This window comes from Marmota marmota, unplaced genomic scaffold, assembly GCF_001458135.2.
Source record: "Marmota marmota marmota unplaced genomic scaffold, marMar, whole genome shotgun sequence".
Taxonomy (NCBI): domain Eukaryota; kingdom Metazoa; phylum Chordata; class Mammalia; order Rodentia; family Sciuridae; genus Marmota; species Marmota marmota.
The window spans coordinates 21,717,414-21,740,446 of NW_026000019.1; the positions used below are offsets into that span (position 1 = coordinate 21,717,414).

The 23,033-nt window shown below is 37.2% G+C and overlaps 1 protein-coding gene and 1 long non-coding RNA gene across 6 annotated transcripts in view; one reads left to right on the forward strand and one right to left on the reverse strand.

The window, feature by feature from the left end:
• The window catches only part of Nme7 (NME/NM23 family member 7), a 173,403-nt gene that overhangs the window by 124,493 nt on the left and 25,877 nt on the right, over positions 1-23,033 (forward strand). For 4 of the 5 annotated variants that reach the window (XM_015491864.2, XM_048810073.1, XM_015491865.2 and 1 more), the window contains one exon: positions 11,695-11,802. The exons of the other annotated variant lie outside the window; for it this stretch is intronic. In XM_015491864.2, the coding sequence (XP_015347350.1) occupies positions 11,695-11,802 (108 nt within the window). The remainder of the gene's footprint in view (positions 1-11,694; positions 11,803-23,033) is intronic. 5 annotated transcript variants of the gene reach the window in all.
• The window catches only part of LOC125618674, a 12,229-nt gene continuing 4,167 nt past the window's right edge, over positions 14,972-23,033 (reverse strand). The window contains exon 3 of the long non-coding RNA XR_007350044.1: positions 14,972-16,073. This is a non-coding gene — a long non-coding RNA (uncharacterized LOC125618674). The remainder of the gene's footprint in view (positions 16,074-23,033) is intronic.

The following is a 23,033-nucleotide window of genomic DNA, read 5'->3' on the forward strand; positions in this document are numbered from 1 at the left end:
AATTATTTGAAGCAGATATATAGGTCGTTATTGGACTGTCGATTCTATTCCATTGATCTATATGTCTGTCCTTGTGCCAGATATTCATTTGACTTTAGGCATTTTATCACTTTTATCTTTCTTTTAAAAAATGTTGACATTCAAGAAGATATTTTTTTTAATTTTTAAGTAATATATAATTTTTTAGTTATGGTGAATCTAATTAGATCTCAGAAAATTGAGTCATCTAGAATTATTATATACTTAAATATGAGTATGAATTCTAGCTATTACATAAACCTGAACATTTTCTAAATATTAATAGTTTTATTTTGATAAATAAAATATTTTTCCAAAGTTCTTTTTTGATTCATAAAACAATTAAATGTACAGCATTTCATTTGGCCCTAATAATAGTTTGGCGAGCTATAGGTACTGTTATCTACCGATCTCACTCTTACTCCGAGTTACCTGGGAGGAAGCTGAAGCGTGAAAGCATGCAGGGACCTGTTCGGATCACTCGCTCAGCTTGCAGCAAGTCTGCACACGCTTCCTAACAAATAAGTCAGGTACCTCTGTGGAGAGTAAGGAGGCAAAGGGGAGCCAGGGACAAGGAAGCTGGCTGCAGGCTGGCAGTGAGCGCTCTGCGGCCCATGGCCAGAAGCTGGAGCTGTGCTAGGAGTGAACACTCTTCTCTGACAGCAAGAGAGGTTAAGTGTCACAGGAAGGCTGCAACATCAGCCTAGCATGTCAGAGGCTCTAGGCTCAGTCTCCCCACCCTGATGGCAAAAATCATGGAGATGGCCTATAGTAGTATAGAGATGGAAGGAAGATATTTTAAAAACTTCTTGAGACCTTTGGAAATTACCACTTGTGAACAAGAAGGAGCCTGGCACTTTCCAAGCCTATCTGGACAGCAGTGCCAGGCTTGAGTCAGGATCAGTTGCTATTGGCATGACCAGGATGGAGCCAGGCTGTTCCCAGAATATTGCTCGGAAGACATCTTGTTTACATTTCTGTGGGACACTCCTGCCACTTGCCAGGCCAGGAGGAGGGACTTTGGGCCCTTAAATGTGACCATGCAGACCTGTGCCACCTTTTCACCTTATGTGGTTTTTTTGTTGTTGTTGTTTTGTTTAGTGACAAAACAACCATTACTTCAAATATAATGAAAACTTCAACTTACAGTACATATAATTTAGGAATTGACTATTCATATTATGAAGGAAGTCTGTAGTTTCCAAAACAAATTCCTTTCAGAAGTACTTTAAAAAGAAACTTTCCCACAACTAAAATAAAACCTAACTTTAACACATTTAATGTAAAAAGTGAAATACGTATGTTGGGGAAAAGCCTGCCCTGGTTTGCAGAAGGTTACACCTCTCAGAATAAACCAGTGTGATCTCTTGAGGTTCCTCACTCCATGGTCTTTGGAAACTTCGGTACCTGATCATCATTGCTGTTTTTAAGTAACCATAACTAAGTTGTTCAGACTAAATAGTTTCTCTCAGCCCTGAGACCCCACCCAGAGCTCTAGGTATGTAAAATTTATAAAACTGTGGAGTATAAACTTATGCAGGAGAGGGTTGAGTATACTGTAATCCCTTTTTTATTATTTTCCATGTACTGTCTTTCCTTTAAGAGTCCACCAGCTGCCCCAAACTTGTGTCAGCCTTTGGCTTCCTTCAAATTCCTGTGCCCTTAATTATCTCTGCCTTTCATCTGGAAGTTGGCATATCCTCCTTCTGTAGTTATCTTTTATGTGTGTTCCACACCTTCTGGTCAAGAAACTATACCTGAGTTCTATCTTTTTTGTTTCTCCAATATCAGAGTGTTTCTCAAACTTTGCACGCATCAGAAACACCTTGGGATCTTGTTGAACTGAAGGTTGCGATTCCCTTGGACTAATGGGCCCTGAAACTCTGCATTCATGACAAACTCCCAGGTGATGTGAGGAAGTTGGTCCATAGGCTACCTTTTGAGTGACAAGTCTCTGGTAGCCTTTTAGCAAATTTCTGATATTGATACTAGTTGTTGAAAAACTGATAAAAGATTTAAATTTTGTTAAATGCTTCATTTTTCTGTAATATGCAAACAGCACTAAAAAGTGAAGTTTAATTCAGTCTGTATGAATTATTGAAGGTTTTGGATATCCTTTTTTTTCTTGATACTTTTCATCTAATCAGTAGGAATGGATTTCATCTTATCCTTTTAATAGATGCCAGGCTGGATGAAATTATGTTTTAATAACTTCTATTTCTGACTTCATTAGATTCAGACTTAAAAGCAAACACCTTCAGAAGACATTTCCAGCAGCCTGAGTTCTCCAGTCTTCTTTTAACTTTGGCTTTTGTTCAGGACATCTAGCTCTGAGGAGCAGCAGCTTTCCCACTAAATCCCCGTGTCCACGAGGGTCACATTGCAGAGTCAAGACTTAGGCATAAGTAGTTCTTCCTCCATCACTGCAGTTTCACTTTGAATAGTTTCATTACTCATGGTCAGCAGTGGTCCAAAAACATTAAATGAAAAATTCCATAAATAAGTAATATGCTTTAGGTAAATTTTATTGTAGTGGACTGTTACAATCATTCCTTTTTATGGTTACTAATCTCTTACTGTGCCATAGGTAGCTATGTAAAAATGTAGTCTACATAGGGCTTGGTACTATCCATCGTTTCAGGCATCCACTCGGGTCTTGGAACATATTTCTTACAGATAAGGGGAAACTGTGAGACTATGATATACCTTATATATACCGATATACCTTATAAAAATCTTCCTAGTAGTTTAATAGACTTCGACTGAAATTATTTCGTGGCCTCTTTGGAGTTTTCTCTGGGTAACAAGGCTTGTGCTGGTTCCTAAGTGCATTGACATCTAAACGTGCTGCTTCCTATGCAGAGAGCGCTGGAGAGCAGCAGCAGCTTGGTATGCCGTGGAGTGCGCTGCATCGTCTTTGTGTCTTGTCACATGTGAGACTTTGGGTTGTACAGGCAGTACATAAAGAGCTCACACATGAATTTATTTGAGAATGAATGGCTGTTAGCCAAAACAAGAATTTATCTTTCAAATTTTTTGCTCTCATGTGAAAAATCTCATTTGGTAACATACTACACTCTTGAGGCAAGCCAACCAAAAAAGAATACAGGAAAAGGAAACTGGTTAACTTTCTCTGTTAGTCTCAGAAGTACTTGGGCTAATAAATTTTGATAGTCTTGGGCTGAGGTTGTGGCTCAATGGTAGCATGCTTGCCTAGCATGCATGACGTACTAGGTTCGATTCTCAGCACCACATATAAATAAAATCAACAACTAAAAAATACATATATATGTATGCATGTATGTATATATATTATATATATAAATAAAAATTTGATAATCTATTTATTTGTTGTATTCAAATCTCTTTATTGTGTTCTAAAGGTAGAATCCAGTATACAGATGATTATGTTTTAATAGCTAAATTACATAAGCCCATGTTCCACTGAGCCTGTGTACCACAGCACTGACTTTAAATGGGACTCGCTGTTACATAGCTTATTAAATACATAGTGAAAATGGTCATACAGTGGTTTAGTTAGCTTTATAAAAGTAACTATTTCAAAAATTGAAATACTGAATACATAAAATGGAAGTTTTGTGATTTTTAAACATTCACTGTATGTACCTGCAACAGAAGTATTGGTAGTTACCTATTACTCCAATCGTTAAATAACTGTTAATATGAATGATTGTATCCATACAAGAGGATACATAAATTAAAATGATTGTATCCATACAAGAGGATACATAAATTAAAATGAATGTGGAAATCAGGACAAAGAGTAAATGAGAATCCAAATGATAAAATGCACGCCGCATTATGGTGGGGGAAGAGAGCATAACATGATTCAGTTTTTAGACTTCCATGCAATCAGATGATAAGACTGATAGTGTCCACGAGGTAAACAAATAAGTAGCTTACAAAAAGCCCCATTTTTCCTTATACCTGAGAGAAAATTCCTTCATGGATCTCTTAAGAACACGCTAAAGTGACTTAGCATGTACTGTCCTGAATAATGACTAGTTTCTTAGACTGTTCCTTATAAGAAGCCAATGGTGTCACCCCAGTGTGTTGGCAATTGTAGGAAAAGTCAAAATGATCCGACCCCATGGTTTTTGCAGTATAGGAGTAGAGTTCTAAAAGAAATGATGTGTTTGTTTTATTTCCTTTAATAAATCTTCTATACATAATTTTTCTCTAAATCAAGGTTTTGATTAGTGTTAAATGGCAGTGAGTTCAAGGTTAAATGCCCTGGAAAGTAGCTGCAGTGTGGTTATTGTGTGTCTCCATACAAGCACAGAGAGGCACCTGCTAGCCAAGCCACGTGTGCTTCTTTCTCTTTCTTATTTTCGTATTGAGGATTGAACTCAGGGTGCTTAATCATTGAACCATATACCTAGCCCTTTTAATTTTTTCTTTTGAGACAGTATCTGGCAAAGTTGCTTAGGGCCTCACTAAGTTGCTTAGGCTGGCTTTGAACTTGCAATCCTCCTACCTCATCCTCCCAAGTTGCTGGATTACAGGCATTCAACACTCTGCCCAGCTCCAGGTGTGCTTCTTGTGGAGACCGAGTATAGTATGAACATTCAGTTGAAAGGACAGACCTCTCACTGAAGTGAAAAAGAAACAGGTATGATCAGATGTTTATTTCTGCCATAAGATAAAATACACACATTCAAACAAAGCAAAACAAAAATAGTAAAATACTTATAGAACTCGTGTCCTATAGGTTATTTTCTTATGTATTTTCCAACATGTACTTGTTACAAAATGTACCTTTGGGCATTAAAAATGAATTAATTTATTATATAGGATATAGCATCAAAATTTTTTAAATAAGTAAAAAATAATGTAGGTTACTAGGAAGCTTGTGCCCAGACAGAGCTGCAACATGGTGTCTAGAGCCTGTGGCACTGTTTTGTTATTTGCATGAGTCTCAGGTTTCCACCCTACCAGGTGAAGTACCATCTAAAAGCAACAGTTAGAGAAGTGGTCACAGTTCTTTCCTCATGCAGGAGAAATCTTCTGATTTTATTGAGATTCCCCCATGTAAATTCTGGTCATGGTCCTGTGCTGCCTAGAGTTCATCTTTACCCTTTTTGCAATTCAGTTTGTCAGTGTATTTGGTACATTTAACCTTTTGTATAGTTTAGAAATATGTATATTTCATAAATCATGACGCGTAGTTTCTGATTTCTTTAGAAAATGAAATGCCTAGAGAAGATTTAGTCCAATGCAGGCATCATATATTAAGAACCTCCTTGTGTGAGATGCCCTGATGCTGTAAGAGATGCTAAAATAAATACAGCACATCCCTGTTTCCAGTGGATTGATCAGCTCTCAGAAGAGATTCCCAGGTTTTTACATGCTTATCCAATGTTAATTGAGCACCTGTCACATACTGGACCATGTTCTCAGTATTCCAGATACAGCAGAGAATAAGACAGATATTATCCGTGCTCTCACACAAACCGACAAAACAGTTGCAGTTACCACAAAAGCCACCGTACTTAATAGGCCCCTTGTAGCACAGAGCTGTTAACTGCAGCTGGGGCTGGAGACGTGCTTCATGGAGGTCATTTCTGAGTGCTTGGAGTTTTACTGACCAGAGAAGAGGGGGAAAACATGCAGGAAGGAATCACATGAACACAGTATGGTGAAATGTATCGCTAAGCCTCTCCACCTCCTAGAGTTTGACAAGGATTTCAGGTATCAAAAGAATTTAAAGGTCTCAGTGCAAGTCATTTTTCTTTTATGTTCATTAGCTTTTTTTCACTTCTAATTTTAAAGCATAAATAGCATAGAAATGCATGAGGAAATAAAAGTAAAAGGCAGGATTGAGAAGTTCCTTATTTATCATGCTTTGCCTGTTTAGATGTTGGAAAGGGGAGCCATCAGCAGTGTTTGAGTCAGGGAGAAGCTGTATCAGTCTGACTCCCCTCTCATCTTGTTGAACTGAAGCAGTAGCTGGGAAGAGGGGAGAGATGTTGGCAGACCAAGAGGACCCTGTGAAACCCTGGGTGGGTACCTGGAGGTGCTGCCTGCTGTTCCTGCACACTTGGCATCTATCTCTGGGACAGCTCTGGTTGCACTGCAAGGGCTTTGGGGGAGTGTGTTGCGGCTGGTGGCACCAGCTTGCAGGGCGCAGTGGTTAGTATTTCGTCCCTCCATAGTTCTGCTGTGGTGGGAGTAATTGTACTGGGAAAACGGGAAAACAATACAAATCCAATCCTTACTGTTGTATTTTTACAGTTTGTTGTTAAACAGTCATCACACACACTGGCTATTTGTTTACCTGACTTCTTGTAAGAATGTGACCTCTTTGAATAAAATTACCGTCTTATTAGTTTTCATTTCCTTATCTCTAGGACCAGTATCTCATATATTCAAGTATCAATAAATAACTACTGAATACATGGAGGGACAGATTAACAAATGAGCTAAATTAGATGATGACCCAGTACTCCCAATTAGGTGTAGGTATTGAATGAAGCCATTGGAAATAGTCCTGTGTTATCTAGCCTGAACATTTGAATGATAGTCACGCCATTAGGAATCGAAGAAGAAAAATGGAACTGGTGGGTAATTGGGAGGGAGGAATGGTAGGGAAGGTAATTGGTTTGATGTAGGACATGTTGTGCTTGAGGTGCTAACAGAAGAACAAAACTGTGGTTTGCCAGATTTGTTCCAATTATTATCAAGTGACAGTTTTGAAATTACTTTTCCTGTGGTTTTCCAGAATACTCACCTATAGAGACTAGTTGGAGTTCAAACTTATCATTTATTTTTTAAAAGATTGTTTCATTCCAGTAGTATAATGAAAGTAGAATTTTTATAATGCATTCTGAACACTGCTTTGTCAGGGAGAAGCAAAGATCAGACAATCTAGAAGACAATGAGGAAATGGAATGTTTTTTTAACAGTGTGAATTTGATATTTCAAGATCATACTCACAGTTTACAATTCTGTCTGTTAGGAAGAGAGAATGAATGTGGGAGGAGCATAAATTTACCTTTAGAATGTAATGCCTGAAAAAAATTTTTTTTCTTTTTAAAATAGCTATTATCGGGGCTGGGGTTGTGGCTCAACGGTAGAGCACTCGCCTAGCATGTGCAAGGCCCTGAGTTCAATCCTCAGGACCACATAAAAATAAATAAATAAAATAAAGGTATTGTATTCATCTACAACTAAAAAATAAATATCAAAAAAATAGTTATTATAATTAATGACCAGAAGAAAAATGTCTTTCTGCATTAAAGACTTAGGCAAGAAAAACAAGCTACTTACTTCCTGAAGGCAACAACTTTAAGTAATGTGATACTCTGATGTATTTAATACTCTCATTAATAGAATAATTCAGTGTATTCTGTATACAAATAAATGAGGTGGATAGATAGATAGGATGCCAAGGAAATATGCTTGATATTGCAACTATCATGAATAGACTTTATTCTTTATTCTTTATTCTTTCCTTTATAAATGAGGATCTTGTCTCAATAGCATACATAAGAATGTGAGTTAATACATTATAGAGGGGTATATATTTTAGGACTAGGCTATAGTAATAGGAAAATCCAACAAATAAGATGAAAGATCACCTACTATAATGTGATCTCTTGTGTTCAGAGTGAATTGGTCCTTTCTGCACTGTGAATATTCACCAGAAGATTTAGTGGTTCTTCAGGCAATTCAGATGTATCTTAATATCCCAACTGGAAAAATAATTCAGAACATGTACTGGTAAGTCCAGTGCTACTCTGATGGATTGCTCTCATCTCACATGTTTGCCACATGGCATTTTATATCTATGATATAAGCAGTAATATTATCCTCAATCAAGGTCGCAAAGCAAGTCACTTTCAGAGCTATGGGATTAGTGCTCAGAGTTCTTGATTTCATTCTCAAACAGGTGTGCCCTAGTTTGAGAAAATCTGTTATACAAACTACCAACTCACAAAATAGATGAAGTAATTGGTGATTACTTACATTTCAAAAGACTTCTTTTTAGAACTGCCTAAAACAGACATTTCTGAAGAGTATAATATAGCCAAAGGAGCTTAGACTATTTCTAACCAAACCAGGAAGCCTAGTTTCTCTGCTATATCATTAATGCAGTAATGCAGTACATAAATTTCATTCATTGTTTCATTCATTCATTCACTCATCTACTAAATCATTCATATTGTTATTCAGTGAATCTTTCATGAGTATATTGGATATACAAAGACTAAGACTTGTATATATGGCTGTCCTTGAGGCATTTCAAAGAGAGAGACAGATGTGTAAGCAAACAAAGGAAATAAATATTTAATGATACAGACAAGGAAGTAGTCTAAGCAAGATGGAAGAGTGAACTGTAGCAGTAGGGGTAGGCTTGGAAAATGAGGAAAGAATGCTGTGCTAAAGGAATAGAATTCACATGACATAGGCTGGGGTTGGCTTAGAGGTAGAGCACTTGTCTAGCATGTGTGAGGCACTGGATTCGATTCTCAGCACCACATATAAATAAATAAAATAAGGTCCATCAACATCTAAAACAAACGAAAGAATCCACATGACATGATAACAGATTGGATGCAGGGCCCCAGGAGAGAGATAGTCTTGGGATGACTTTTGGCCTAGGTTACTTGGTTCAACAGTGGTTTCATTCATGAAGAGAGGGAGTTTAAGAGGAGGAGGTATTGAGGGCGGATGGGGTAGAATTAGATTTATTTTAATAACAATAAACACATCTTCACTTGTATAGGATGCAAGGAAGAAGCTGTTGGGAAGAAGTTGAAAATATAGGAGAAAGGAAATTACAGTAGAAGAAGTTTCCTGATTTAGAGTGGCAAAGAAATGGGAGGGTTATATAGTAAAAGAAAAGGTATGTATAGTAAAAAGTACCTTTTCCTTTGGCACTGAAGGGAGTGAGGAGGGTTGTTTCATTCATGTATACATGAATTAGGTGTAGGAATTTCCCCTATAACCAAGTAGTCCTCTAGCCAAAAACTCTTACCTAGCAGGAGTATGATAGAAGTACCATCAGAAATAGCAATAGGCTATTAAACTGATGTTAATATGGGTTTACCCAATTTATATAACAGAACACATATCTTATAAAATTTAAGTATATTTGTCCTATAATGGAAACATAAATCTCAGCAGTTAGTGGAACGATCTTGTTATCTTAAAGGCCTAGGTTCAGTGTACAAGACTGAATTGAATGAGGTAATGCCCTAACGTGTTTTAACAATGTCTGGCCACACTGAACAGTGTACACTCGACGGGAGAAACAACTGCTGTCTTACACAAGGCACTTACATTGTACTTGCATTTTTTAAAGGATATATCATTTCATACAAATCTCACAAATCCCCATATGCTGACAAAGCTGACAATGTTCGTCTTTTACAGATGGTTAACCTGGTTATACTAACAGTATATCTAGTACTAATGGAAGAGAATATCCAAAGATCCAACCAAACACCAATATCACTTCAAAAGATTAACTTCCTAAACTGTCCCAGATTCTCTCTGATTCCCTATAAAATTGCAGTGAGCAGTCAAGATTCTAGACTAAGATTAACATTTCTAAAACCATCTAATCTTCCACATTACTGATGGCAGTGCTGTTCAATACAAATAAAATGTGAGCCATATGAGATTTTAAATTGTGTAATAACATGATTTACATTACAGCTAATTTCTTTTTTTATTATTATTATTATTGGTTGTTCAAAACATTACAAAGCTCTTGACATATCATATTTCATACATTTGATTCAAGTGGGTTATGAACTCCCATTTTTACCCCGTATACAGATTGCAGAATCACATCAGTTACACATCCACGTTTTTACATATTGCCATACTAGTGACTGTTAGCTAATTTCTACTTAACAGAAAGTTACATGTGAAGCCTGAGAGTTCATAAACCAGATGTTATTCCTCAAATATAGTCAAATACAGTCAATTCATGCAGTATCTAATGCAGATATATTTAGGCTGGGTACGGGAGCACATGCCTCATTCCAGCATCTCGGGAGTCTAAGGCAGGAGGATCACAAGTTCAAAGCCAGCCTCAGCTAAAGTGAGGCACTACGCAACTCAGTGAGACCCTGTCTCTAAATAAAATACAAAATAGGGCTGGGGATATGGGGATGTAGCTCAGTGGTGGAGTGCCCCTGAGTTCAATCCTCAGTACCCAAAACCCCCCCAAAAAGGAAGTTTACTGTGAACTCTCAGCTGGTTCATTCTTGAAACTAGTAAATAAATAATTGAGTTTAATTTTGCAGTTACTCTTTCTAAATCCGAGGCATAGGTCCCTCAGACTTAGCAGAAAATAACCATTGGATATCTTCCCTCATTTTCTTTCCTTCTCTGATTCCTTCCCTGTGTTTCATTATCATTTTTAGTTGTCACTTAGTCTGCTATTGCTTATCTCCCAGGAATACAGAACTATAGCTGCATGAGTAAGTATGGGGTTGCACATTTGTGTCATCCGAGAGTCCCAGTAATGGCTGGAAACACATACACTTGGTGTTTTAATTGTGGCGACTGCATGTTGGCCTTTGATATTGTTTTATTACCCTGTTGTCTGTGAAATGAAGGCTTGATTAAAACAGGCTTTAGAGTCTTGTCTCAGCTATTTTAATGTGGCCAGGACTGAAGCTGTGATTGCCCTTCTTCATATTTATCTACTTATTTCTGTCACTACTACTGTGATTGTCCTGTAGTGTATATTTTTCCCTTGTACGTAAAGCTCCCTGGAATTAGTCTAGTGATGTACTGATTTACACACCATGTACCAATCGTTATGTGAAGGTACTCTACACTTGATCACAGAAGTCTCTTTCTTCATAGTTCTAGTATTAGTCAATTTCACAGAGCTCTTTTTAATTTAATTTGCTTCTTAAATAAAAGGTCATTTTCATTCTTGCATCTCTCTCCTGTATTGTGAAGAACTGAAACAGAATAGCTTATTATGGAAGCAATTTATCAGTCAGATAAACCTATTATTCAGTAAACACTGACATGCAAATACACACAGCTGTAGATAATTAAACCTTCTCTTGGTTTTCAATTTTGCTAATCACCATTCTATTTGGTGCTTTTGATTTTAATTAATTAATTAGTTATTAATTTGATCTTAGAGGTCATTCTTGAAGCCAGAATTATTCTTCCCACTGCAGGAATACCTGAGATGACTTTCTAGTCCTTATGTGCATTAAAAGAACCAAGCACTTGATGGAGCTGAGCAGGCAAGGTTGTAGAGGGGATGAATATGGCAGAAATTTTGTGGAGTTTGAAAGGCTCTTGCATTAAGCTTATCCATATTGTTAGGATCTTTATAAAATACAAGTCTTTAAAAATACAATTCTTATAGTAATGAACTGGATTTGTATTTTGTGTGATTCCAATAGTCTGTTGATAAAAAGAAATATAATTATTGTTTGCCCTCTGACATAAGTTATAGTGGACTCTACCCTGAGCCACAGAATTAGCCTTATAAGTAAACTGAGAAGTTTCACTGCCTAAAATTTTCATATATCCATGTGGTTTCCAGGAAAAATCAGCATCTTCAATGTATAACATGTATTTCATAAATAAAGTCATTCATGTGTTTTGTATAACTTAGTGTTTTTCTTGTTAACACTATATAACTAACTTTAATCTGTATGTATTTACTAGGAAATTGCCCGGCATTTACGCCCTGGAACCCTTAGAGCAATCTTCGGTAAGACTAAGATCCAAAATGCTGTTCACTGTACTGATCTGCCAGAGGATGGCCTGTTAGAGGTAAGGGAAAGAAAGGTAGACCTTATGTTTAATTATATCACACACTCAGAAATACTCTCAGCAGTTGGCATGTAAGAAACCATTTCATATTCTTCCACCGCACTGTTACTTGGACATCTGATAACTTCAGACTGTAGAAGACAAAACCATAGCTGGGCACAGTGGTGTGCACCTGAGGCGAGGGGATTGCTTGAGCACAGGAGCTGCAGCTCCAGTCCAGTCTGGGCAACATAATGAGACGTCATCTCCTTAAAAAAGAAGTCCAAACTAGTGTGGTGCATATAACTGGGCCAGCTTCAAAGAATTAAGTGTTGTGTTTTTTTTCCTGATTGCCATATATTATAGTTTAAAATAATTTAATAAGAAACTATAACATAATTGAATCTTATAAAATATAATTTTAAAGCAGGCAATAGTATCTTTATTCTAAGCCATGAAAATATTCCAATGGAATTAAGAACTGCGGTATGCAATGTGATAGCATTAAAAGTAATAGCTGCCACTTAGTAACTTTCTATGTGCCAGGCCCTACCATGATAAGTGCTTTTTATGAGTTATTGCTACTAATTGTCATGGCAGCTCTAATAGACTTGTAAAGTTAGATCTAGTTTTTCAGAAACACGCAAGTTAGACTCACAAAGATTAAGAAACAGACCCAAATGAAACAGTTAATAAGCAACAGACCCATATTTTGGTTTCTCATCTAGTGGAATAAATTAAGAAATGGTGATAAAAATTCTAAAAAAAAGAAATGTAAAAATTGATCTGATTTGGGGTTAAGAAAGTTGTTTCTAGACCAAAACAAAGAAAGAAACTTTAAAAAAAAAGTTTAAAAAGTTAATTTTTAATTTATTGAAAAAAAATTTAAGTATCAAAAGAAACTAAATGAAATTAAAAGACATATCTCCATGAGTCTATCCACCTCCATGCATATGTGTATCTTTTTATGCAAAACGTACTTTTTTTCATGCAAGACACAGACTTATTCTATTAAATTTATTCCCACCAGTTTTGTTTCTGTTGTATTAGCTTCATCAAGATATTCTGCTATAATCCAAGATGTCATCTACTGAAGTCTTATCTAAACTGTGAACCTCAATATGAAATTTTGACATACTTGTGAAATAGAAAAATATAACAAGTTTTGTTTTTAATTACCTAAAGGATTACATGTTTATTTTAAATTCACCTGTTTTATAAATATTCTCTTTTCCTTTTGTTAGTTTAGGGCCTATACATTAGATTGGAATAGAGACTATTACTCAGTGAAACCAAATATTATTAACCATGAAATTTATACGCCTTGCAAATGTTATCCCAAGTATGCCTGTGGTTTTGTTCATACAATTTAAAATAGATTATTGCTGCCTTCAGTTTATAAAGACATTTACTAAATGACTAATATCTAATATCGCTGCATTGAAGATTTCATTGCAAATTATCAACTGTGCAGTCTGAAGAATTAATCAAAAACTGGAAGTTGGTGCTCTAGCAGCCTACTTGCATATTTTTCTAAAAATTTGTTCTTTTTAGGTATACATGACAGTAGACTGCATTTTGACATATTAATACATCCATGGAGTATAACTTATTCTAATTAGGATCCCAATTTATTGGTTTTGCGTGATGTGGAGTTTCATTGATCATGTATTCATATACGAGCATAGGAAAGTTATGTCCAATTCATTCTATTGTTTTTCCTATTCCCATACCCCTTCCCTTTCCTTCATTCCCCTTTGTTTAATCAGATGAACTTCTTCCGCCCCCACCCAATTGTGTGTTAGCATCAATATGTCAGAGAGAGCATTCATTCTTTGGTTTGGGAGGACTGGCTTATTTCACTTAGTATGACAGACTCCATCCAGTTCCATCTATATACTGGCAAATGCCTTAATTTCTTTCTTCTTTATGACTTGGTAATATTCCTTTGTGTATATGTATACCACATTTTCTTTTTCAATTCATCTATTTGAAGGATACCTAGGTTAGTTTCATAGCTTTGCTATTGTGAATTGAAGTACTATAAACATTGACGTGGCTGTGTCACTGTAGTATGCCGATTTTAAGTCCTTTGGGGGTAAACCTAGGAGTGGGAAAACTGGGTCAAATGGTGGTTCCATTCCAAGTTTTCTGAGGAATCTTCTTACTGCTTTCCAGAGTGGTTGGTGCATACTTGATGCAACTTGGATGACTCATCCTGTTATCGAAAAAATGGAATAGAGAATGCTGACAGGGCCAGGGATGTGCTATTAGTTAGGAAATAATGATTTGCTGGCTTTATTTGTCTTTAAATAATAAAGTAATATGAAAGCACTTAAAGGCCAAAAGTCCAAGAGTTATCTGCCCATAGGGCTCTAAAGAGTAGTTCAGGGTGACGCTAAGACCAGCTCCCTTTTCCAGGAAGCACTTGGTTCTTTAGCACTGCTGGTCGTTAAAGGAGCATCGTTTTGGGTAGAGTGACCTTAACATTTATCACCCAACCCAAGATCCTTTTGAAAGGCAGCTCCTGTGGGACAGGAGGCATAAAGCTGAATGTCACAGGCAGAGTGAATTGCCATCCTGTTCAAACAGCAAGAAAAGACAAAGGAGTCTTACTTCATCTTGCCCTAATGTGATGTTTACTGAGCTGTGTTTGTGTCACATGTATAGAGCTGAAAGTGTGATTTCAGTTTATATTTTTCCATCATCCATTATTTCCCATATGTATTTGTACAGTAGACAGTTTTAGCACTTGTTTCACTTGCCGGCATTGTGACAGCATTTTAAATCAAACGGGACAATTTCTCTGTTCTCATAGAGTTCACAGTAAGTTGGAAGGTCAAAGGTCTTAGCACGAATATAGAAATCTGATTTCTTTTGATGCTGCTGGTGGTGACAAAAGTCATTTTTGTAATTATAGGGCAGCACCATGTTTATAACATGAGACATCCTGGAATGTTCTCTCACTGGCTATGTGCTCTGGCACTCTGTGGTAGTAATGCCAAAGCTCTTAAATTTAGGTGTGAAAGCATCAATGGAGAAAATGTCCACCTAACTAGTAATTGGAGAAATCATGATTCATAGCAAAGAATTTTTAAAGTAATACTGCCCACTGCTTGAAAGGCTACAGTAAAATAGATCTACTCATATTACAGTAAAATAGATCTACTCATATTACATATTACTGGGACAGCTTAGGGGCAACAGGTATTAAAATCTTGGGGGCATTTCCCACAATTCTACTTCTTACAATCTAACCAAAGGAAGATTATGGCATTCTGACTTCAAAATGGAAAGTTATCTGCACAGATGTTCATGGATGAATATTTGTAGTAATTAAAGTTGGAAAGAATGTACATGTCTAAAGATAGCTCCTGTATCCCCTCCTCTGAGAAATCTTCCATGACACTTGGAAGGCCCGTTTGTGTGTTTTCAAAGCACTTTGCTTCTCTCTACGGTAACAGTATTGCCAGGAGTCAAAATAGCTCTGTCCTCTTGGGCAAGTAGCTTATCTTGCTGTGCCTATGAAGGTAAATAAGGACAGTGCCTGCCTTATCAGATAGCATAGTACCTAACAAATAATAACTGCCCAACAAATGATCGTAATTAAGTTATTACTGTGCAGTGTCTCTTTGTTCATGTATTTCCACATGGGACTAAGTACTCATAGGGGAGAGATTCTTTCTTTCCTGACATGTAAGGAGATTCTTTCTTGCTTTTCAAAAAGTGATTTTGGGAGGAAAAGAGGAAAGAGTTTGATTAAATAAATTATGGTTCCTGCACTCAGTGAAAAATATGTAACATTTTCTAATGATGAAAATATCGACTCTCTACCAGTGGTACCTAACCTTGGTTGCACATTAGAATCACTCAGGCAGTTTTTCAAATACTGATGCTCAGACCCACCCCTCAAAGATTCAATTTTTTTTTTTTAAAGTTTTCAAACTTCTAGAAAAGTTGCAATTACAATACAAAAAAATAAATGTTTTAAAATGAACATTTGAGAGTCAGTTGTCAACCTAATGTCCTATACTTCTGAATACTTTAGGGTATATTTTTTAACATAAAAAAAAAGACCTTTTCAGTCATCTTATACTTAGGAGGTCAACATGGGCAGGTACATCACTATCCTAATTCTCAGAGTCCATCCCAGCTTCACCAGTTGTCTCAATCAGGTGCCTCAGTAGCCGGAGCCAGCTCGGCATCATACACTGCAGTTAGTTTTTTCTTTCGTCTCTTTCAGTCTACAGCAATTTCTCAGTTTTTTCTTGACTTCCATGACCTTGACACCCCTGAAAATAACAAGCAGAATTCAAAGTGAATGTGTTCAGTTATGCCTTTGCTTGCCAGCAGCCTTGCTAAGTGGCCCTGCCTGCAGTACTCGCAGGATGCTGCAAGGGTCCATTGCTGTGTGGCATGTGGCCCTCCCAAGGAGGCACTTGCTCTGCCCTCCACGCTAGGGAAGGAATGGCGCCTTTTCATTTAGGAGTCCCCTGCCTCGCCTTCCCTCTGCCCTCCAGTGACAGTCCTCATCTCACCCATGTCACGAGTTTCATTTTCTCCCCTTTCCTCTGCTTCACTGCAAGAACTCTCACTTTTCTGTCTTTCAGTCTTTTGTCTGTTCCCCAGACCCTCTTTTTAGGGTCATCTCCAGCAGGAATAGCCATCACTTTGTATGCACAGAAATTGAAATTCTCAAAGTTGCTGAATGGATCATGGTAGAAAACTCAAGTATGTTTGAATTTTGAATGGCACACTAAAACAATAGGTCAGTCATCGTTTACTCAGATATTTATGTTATTTAAAAGTTAAAAACACTACATTGGGGACATAGCGATAAGCAGAGTACAAGTGGCCCCTGCCTTCATGGAGCTTCCTAGCTTCTAAGAGATAGTAATTATAGTAATTGTTTTATGCAATAATGAAAACATGGATAGTTCCTCTTTCTTTTCTAAACATTCTGTTACTTGGTTATATAACTTTATGATTTTAAAATAAAAATTTAAAAAGGATTTTAAATACTCCATCATATATAGTTCTCAAAACAAATCTGAATTTGAATATATAATTATGCATGGATTCTTGTTCTGGTGCATTCTAGGTAAAATAGCAGTTTATCAGGGCTTAACTGGAAGTAAACACAGGCTCTAATATTCCCATTATTTAGCATAAGTTCAGTAATGACTCTAGTAACACAGTGCTTAGAATAACTTATCCTAAATAGTCACAATAGCTATTTTCTTCATGGAAATGTCTGTAAACATTTCCATGAAGAAAATACAGCTGTATATTCAAATAGTTGTTTTAATGACTAAAACCACATTCCACAAAGGAAATTATAGGTCCATAGGGCTTTCACTTTCTTGAATACAATCTCAGCTCTAACTTTTTGTAACATGTTGTGGTTTTTTTTTTTTTTTTTTTTTTTTTTTTTTCCCAATGCTGGGGATCAAACCCAGGGCCTCATACATGCTGGACAAGAATTTGCTGCTGAGCTGTACCTCAGCCTTAGACTGATTTTTAGATTAGCTATCTTCCCAGTCTGGAAACTTAGAAGCTTAGTGGTCTTAGGATTATATTTAGTATTAGTATTCCACTTTATATAATCACCTATAAACTTACGTATTATAGATGCCAGAAAAAAATTTAGGTTCATTTTAGAAAGATTATTTAGTAAATAATGATGGCAAATCCATATAAAGTAAATAGGTACAGAATCGTAGGACTGACAGTGACCTTAAAGGGGCATTTCAGAACCTCCATGTGTTTTCTCTCAGCATTATCAGCTTCTCTGCCTATGCCCTAGGCAGTAATGGTTCTCACACTTCAGTAGCAGCAGAACCCCCTTTTTGTAAAACACAGGTTGCTAGATCCCTTTGCAGAACTCCTGATTCATTTGGGAGTTCTGAGGTAGGGCCTGAGAATTGGCATTTCTGATCAGTGCCCGTTTAATTCCGTTGCTGTTGGCACAGAATAACACTCTGAAGCCACTCCCTCGGCCAAAAGATGCAGCTCACTTCAACACTATGAAAAGTTGTCAGTTTGGTCAATGGCGCTCAGATTTGGGATTTCTGGACCTGGAACATTTCCCAAAACAAACCAAGCAATAAATAACAGTAACAAAGCCACACTGGAGATAGACATAGTGACCAACTCTTAAATTTTGCCAAATGAGGACATTAGAAAAAAATCATCTCCCATCATCAGCATCATTTTGTTTTAAAAGGACATTATCACCAATAGCATTTACTTGTAGAATAAGGGCTGTCTCTTCAACTGGACCAATTCAGCTTTCCCCAACAGCTGACTTTATGCTGGGTACGCCCAGGTACAAGGACTGAAGTGGCCTGCTGCAGGTTCAGCAGAACAGAGTTATGTTTTCTACAGAGAATTTAAAACAGTAATAGAATCCACCAGAAGTTTTTCTGCTTTTCATTATCATCATGAACAGGCTATCAGAGAGAAAATCCTGTCACCTCCCCAGGCGGAGTGCTCCTGCCATCTCCAGGCTCACCCCTTGCTTTAGATGCCCTGATTTTTCCCAGTTTGCCAGAAGTGGTGAAATGTCATCCTAGCTAGCACCATCCACGGAGTGTTGATCTTGATGTTATTCAAATCTGACATAGCATGTATATGTCATGTTTCATAGGTCAAAGGGAAATGCAAACTATTTAAAGAAAACTGTACAAATCTAAGTGCACATACATAAAACGTAAGGAACAAAAGTCTTTTCTAGTCATTTAGAGAGGTAGAATCTTCTTGAACTTTTATACCACCCAGGCTCAAATATCAATATTTAAAATTTTTTGACTATGACCAATTGATAAAGGGAGAATATTCTAAATTGGGAGAATATTCTAATTTTCTACCTCAAAGGAAAAAGCCAAATATTTTCCTTCATAATATTGACTTAAAACTTAATTTTATCTTCTTCAATGATTAAGTTATAAATTAATTGAAATTTGTGTTTTATTTAAATTTCACTCATTCATTGATAGGAACGTGTAGCCAAGTATTATGGAGTCCTGTCCTCTGTAAAGAATGGGGAGTTTGGATGGGAAAATAAGACAAAATGCACATGCAAACTTAAATTGTATTGTCCAGCATGTGGAAGTGTCACCATGCAGTGAGTGTATGGTGACGTGTCAGAAATAGATATTCAGCATAAGAGGCGATGGAGAGCCATGTGTCTGTGGTCAAAGGGACCAGGAAATGCCCATTAATGAAATGGCACTTGGAAGCAGCCTGGAGGAATAAGGCGATTTTCATACACAGAGAAGAAGAAAACCTGGCAGCTAATGTTGGGAGATGTTGCGGTACATGCGTCTGGTTGGAATAAAGGGCTCCTTTACTAAAGTGTGGGAGATAACTATGGAAATATAAATTACTGCTAGGCTATGAAGGCTTTCGAAGGTTTCTTTCTGATGATAATAATGAACATTAGGATAATAGTGATGATAATAACAGCTTCAGGTTCCTCAGTGATACATACCAGGCATTGTGCTACTGTGCTCAAAATCCCTACTGGGTAGCTCCTGTTATTCCTTTTTTATACATAACGTGAGTGAAGCTCTCATGACCAGGATCACACTGCAAGTAATGATGAATTTCAAACCCACATCTGCTAAGTCCAAAACATGCTTTTTTTCTAGAAAATTAGGACCAATAGGACAAAATGGTTTCCATTTGAATGCCAATTCTTAATTTATTCATAAGCTGCTAAAACCACAACTAAACAGTTTTTCCATGATGGTTTATAGGAGGTCTGCCATATTAAGGGACATGAGTTTATGGGTATGTACAACACACAGTGGCTGCTATGATTCTAGAAAACAGGAAGCCATCAAAGATACTTGACAGAGCAATGGCCTGATTGCAAACAGAGTTCCCAAAACTTTGCCCATGCATCAGAGTTTAAGGTGAACAGGTAATCGTAGTGACGGGAGCAGATGCTGCAGTCCTTCAGTAAGAAGTCTTGAGGACCATTTAAAAAACACTGCTTCAGGGTATCCATTAGTACTATAAATATAATTCTTGAATTAATGCTCATCTCCTCCACTAACTTCTATGCCCTATGAGAAAAGTGACCTTGAATCTTTTGCTTATTGCTCACCACCCCTTTAGTCCAGAACTATTCAAAGAAATGATAATGATAATAATTATAAGTGCTCACTTTATGCCAGGCACTGGGCTAAGTACTTTCGGAATAGCCAGTGCATTCAAAACTAGATTGTCTGGCTTGAAGTCTGCAATTTCCTAGGTGTTCGAGTAAGTTGATTCAACTCTTGTGCCTTGATTCTCTCATCTTTAAGGTAAGGATAATAATAGTACTTTTCTCAAGTGATTGTGGTATGATATAAGTTAGTTGATAATAGGTGAATCAATAAGAACAGGAAGTGTTCAATTAAATTTTGATTATGATAATTACTATCATAATAATTAACAATTCTTGGTCTTTTCATTGAAAAATAAACATATTAGGGTCAAAGGAAACACTTTAACTTCTATGGCATGCTTGTCACATGTCAGGCCTGCCAGGCTCTTCCACAAATGTCATCCCAGCTCAGGTTAAACTCTTAAGTATAATTATACTGTCAGATTCAGCCTCATACAAAGTACACACAGATCTGGTTTCAAATAATATGTTTTTAGAAGAAATAAAGGAGGCTTTTATTCTTTTAGTGTAGCCTTCAATGATGGAAACACAAGCCACATTCCCTTGCCAACAACCCAGGTGCCAGCCTCCTTGCCACAGTGAGCTGAACTTGCTCCACTTGTATGTTGTTTTCTTCTTTCCAAGCTCTCTTTTTTTGGTAAAACTCTATTTCCTATCACCTGGCAGCAAATTGAATTCATGGATGATTTCCTTAGGTAGCTGAGGTTTGAGAGTAAAAGCCAGCCGAGCTGTCAGGGAGGGAGTGGGAATACATGCTGTGTCTGGAGAAGCAAAACTTCCCATCGCTTGTTAAACACCACAGTCAAAATGTCGTCCTGTCCCTACCACATAATGCTTATCTCAAGTCTTTCCTGTTTTTGTTTTTTGCTGTACTGAGAATTAGTCTCTGGAACACTCTACCACTGAGCCATACATCCCTAGCCCTTTGTATTTTTCTTATTTTGAGACAGGGTCTCACTGAGTTGTCCAGGTTGGTCTCAAATTTATGGTCCTCCTGCCTCAGACTTCTAAATCACTGGGATTACAGGCATGTGCCACCATGATCAATTCTACATAATTTTCCACAACAGAGAAATTAAAAGGTTAGCAAGAGCACTTGAAATCCAGAGCAGTACCAGCAACCGTTTATCTGTTAGTTGCAAACTACTCACCAAAATACATATTTTTGAGAAGGATCCAAACAGATTAGTTACTCCTTAGATTCTTGAATTTGAAAATATTTGCAACAAGATTAAGACAAATATTTTGTCATTGAATGAAGGTGATTAAGAATCATGAAGGGACTCAAAGTCATAAACTAGAAAGAAGTTTAAGGACTGTCGTGCCAGATCTATGTAGTCTAAATTTGAGAAGATTGTGTCATCTACATATAATCCTCTGCCAGTAGACAGAAATGTATAACCCAAATATTAACCTGAGTTAAATATATTTTACAACTAATAAGTAAATATGCTCCCTAGTGATTTTAGCTGACAGTTCTGAGGTTGAAAGAACTTCCACACAGCTCTGGTAGAGCCCATGGTGAGTATGGCACCTTGTAGAAAGGAATAACTAAGAAGAGGTGCCAGTGTGGTGCATGGATAGGGTGTGGCACTGATCATATCTTAGGAAGGGTGGCACAGTGCCCTAACTCAAGATCTGGTCTCCTCGCCCAACCACCCTGATACACATCAACACTGGGAACCACGGAGGTGCCCTGGGGCTTCCCTCCTTGGCTCTGAAGAAGTGCCCAGGAAGGTGAAAGAACACTCACTGTCCTTGGCTCTTGTCACGTGGCCCTGAATTCTTGCCTTAGGTCTTCACACTGCTTCATTTTTTAACCAGTGACTAAGCATTTTCTGAGGTAATAAATAACTCTCAGGTGACTGATTAAATCCTTAGAGAAGACATAGAATGGAGAATAAAACATTGACCTAGCCAGACCCGCCTTCCTTTTCATTCATAAAATATTAGTGCCTCCCACTTTGATTTCAGAGTGAAAATTGTTAAACTCACTACTGACTGTTCTGTATCCATTAGACAGTAATGGCTATTTCTGTTTTAACCAGAAAAAATGGGAATAGTGTAACAGAAAGAAAACATAGGCCCAGAGTCTCCTAGAACAAATGTACTGAGAAGGTTTGAAGATTAAGGGTAGCTTTTAAACAAACTTGAAAGAACTTTGGTCTTTAAATGTCAAATGCCCCCACTACCACATAGATGATAATTCTATGTAGATAGCTACCTGTGAAATAATTGTGAAACAAATGATAACAGCTGCTGCTCCCTGCTTGCCTATGACTTGAGCATTCTTTTAGCTACGAAGGTAGCATCTCATTGACATCTGCAAAGTGTCTTGTCCACAGCGAAGTCACACTTTCTCTCAATAAAGGAATAAATGGTTCAAACCACCATGGCTGGTAGTTTTAAATCACATGAGATACATGTTTGATATCATAGGAACTGAATATAGTCATGTTTGTGGCAAAATTTAAGATAGCTCTGCTATGGGATTTATTTGTGTTAATTCCTTTATAGCACCTGCTTATTGCTTTTGTATTTTTATATATACTGTGGCAATATTAACTAGCTTGTACAAAACACTGTCCTAAGTGTTTCATATGCACTAACTTATGTTACTCTTTGAGAACCTAATGAAGTACATGTGGTTATCCCATTTACAGACGAATAGCTGATGTACAGAAATGTGAAGCAACTGTCCAAAGTCATTCAGTGGGAAGCTAGCAGAAGAGACTTGAACCCAGGCAGCCTGGCCCAGAACATGCATTGTCATCTCACTGCCCTCCAAGTACAGTCTCTCGAGTTCATGACAGAATGGGGTGTAGAGTAGAGAAGTTAAGTCAGGGGAAGGTATTACAGGATATGCAACCAGAATATTTGACCTCCCTCAAATATAACTAGGATGATTGGATATTTACTTCTGTTTTATTCTTATTAATATTTTTGTTCACTAACTCATCTGTTTTAAATGAAAAATACAAAATGAGTTATCCCTCAGTATTTCCTCAGTGATGGACCACTACAGTCTTTGAACTCTCCAGGGCATAAGTAGAGGTTGGGGACCCCCCCCCCCCCC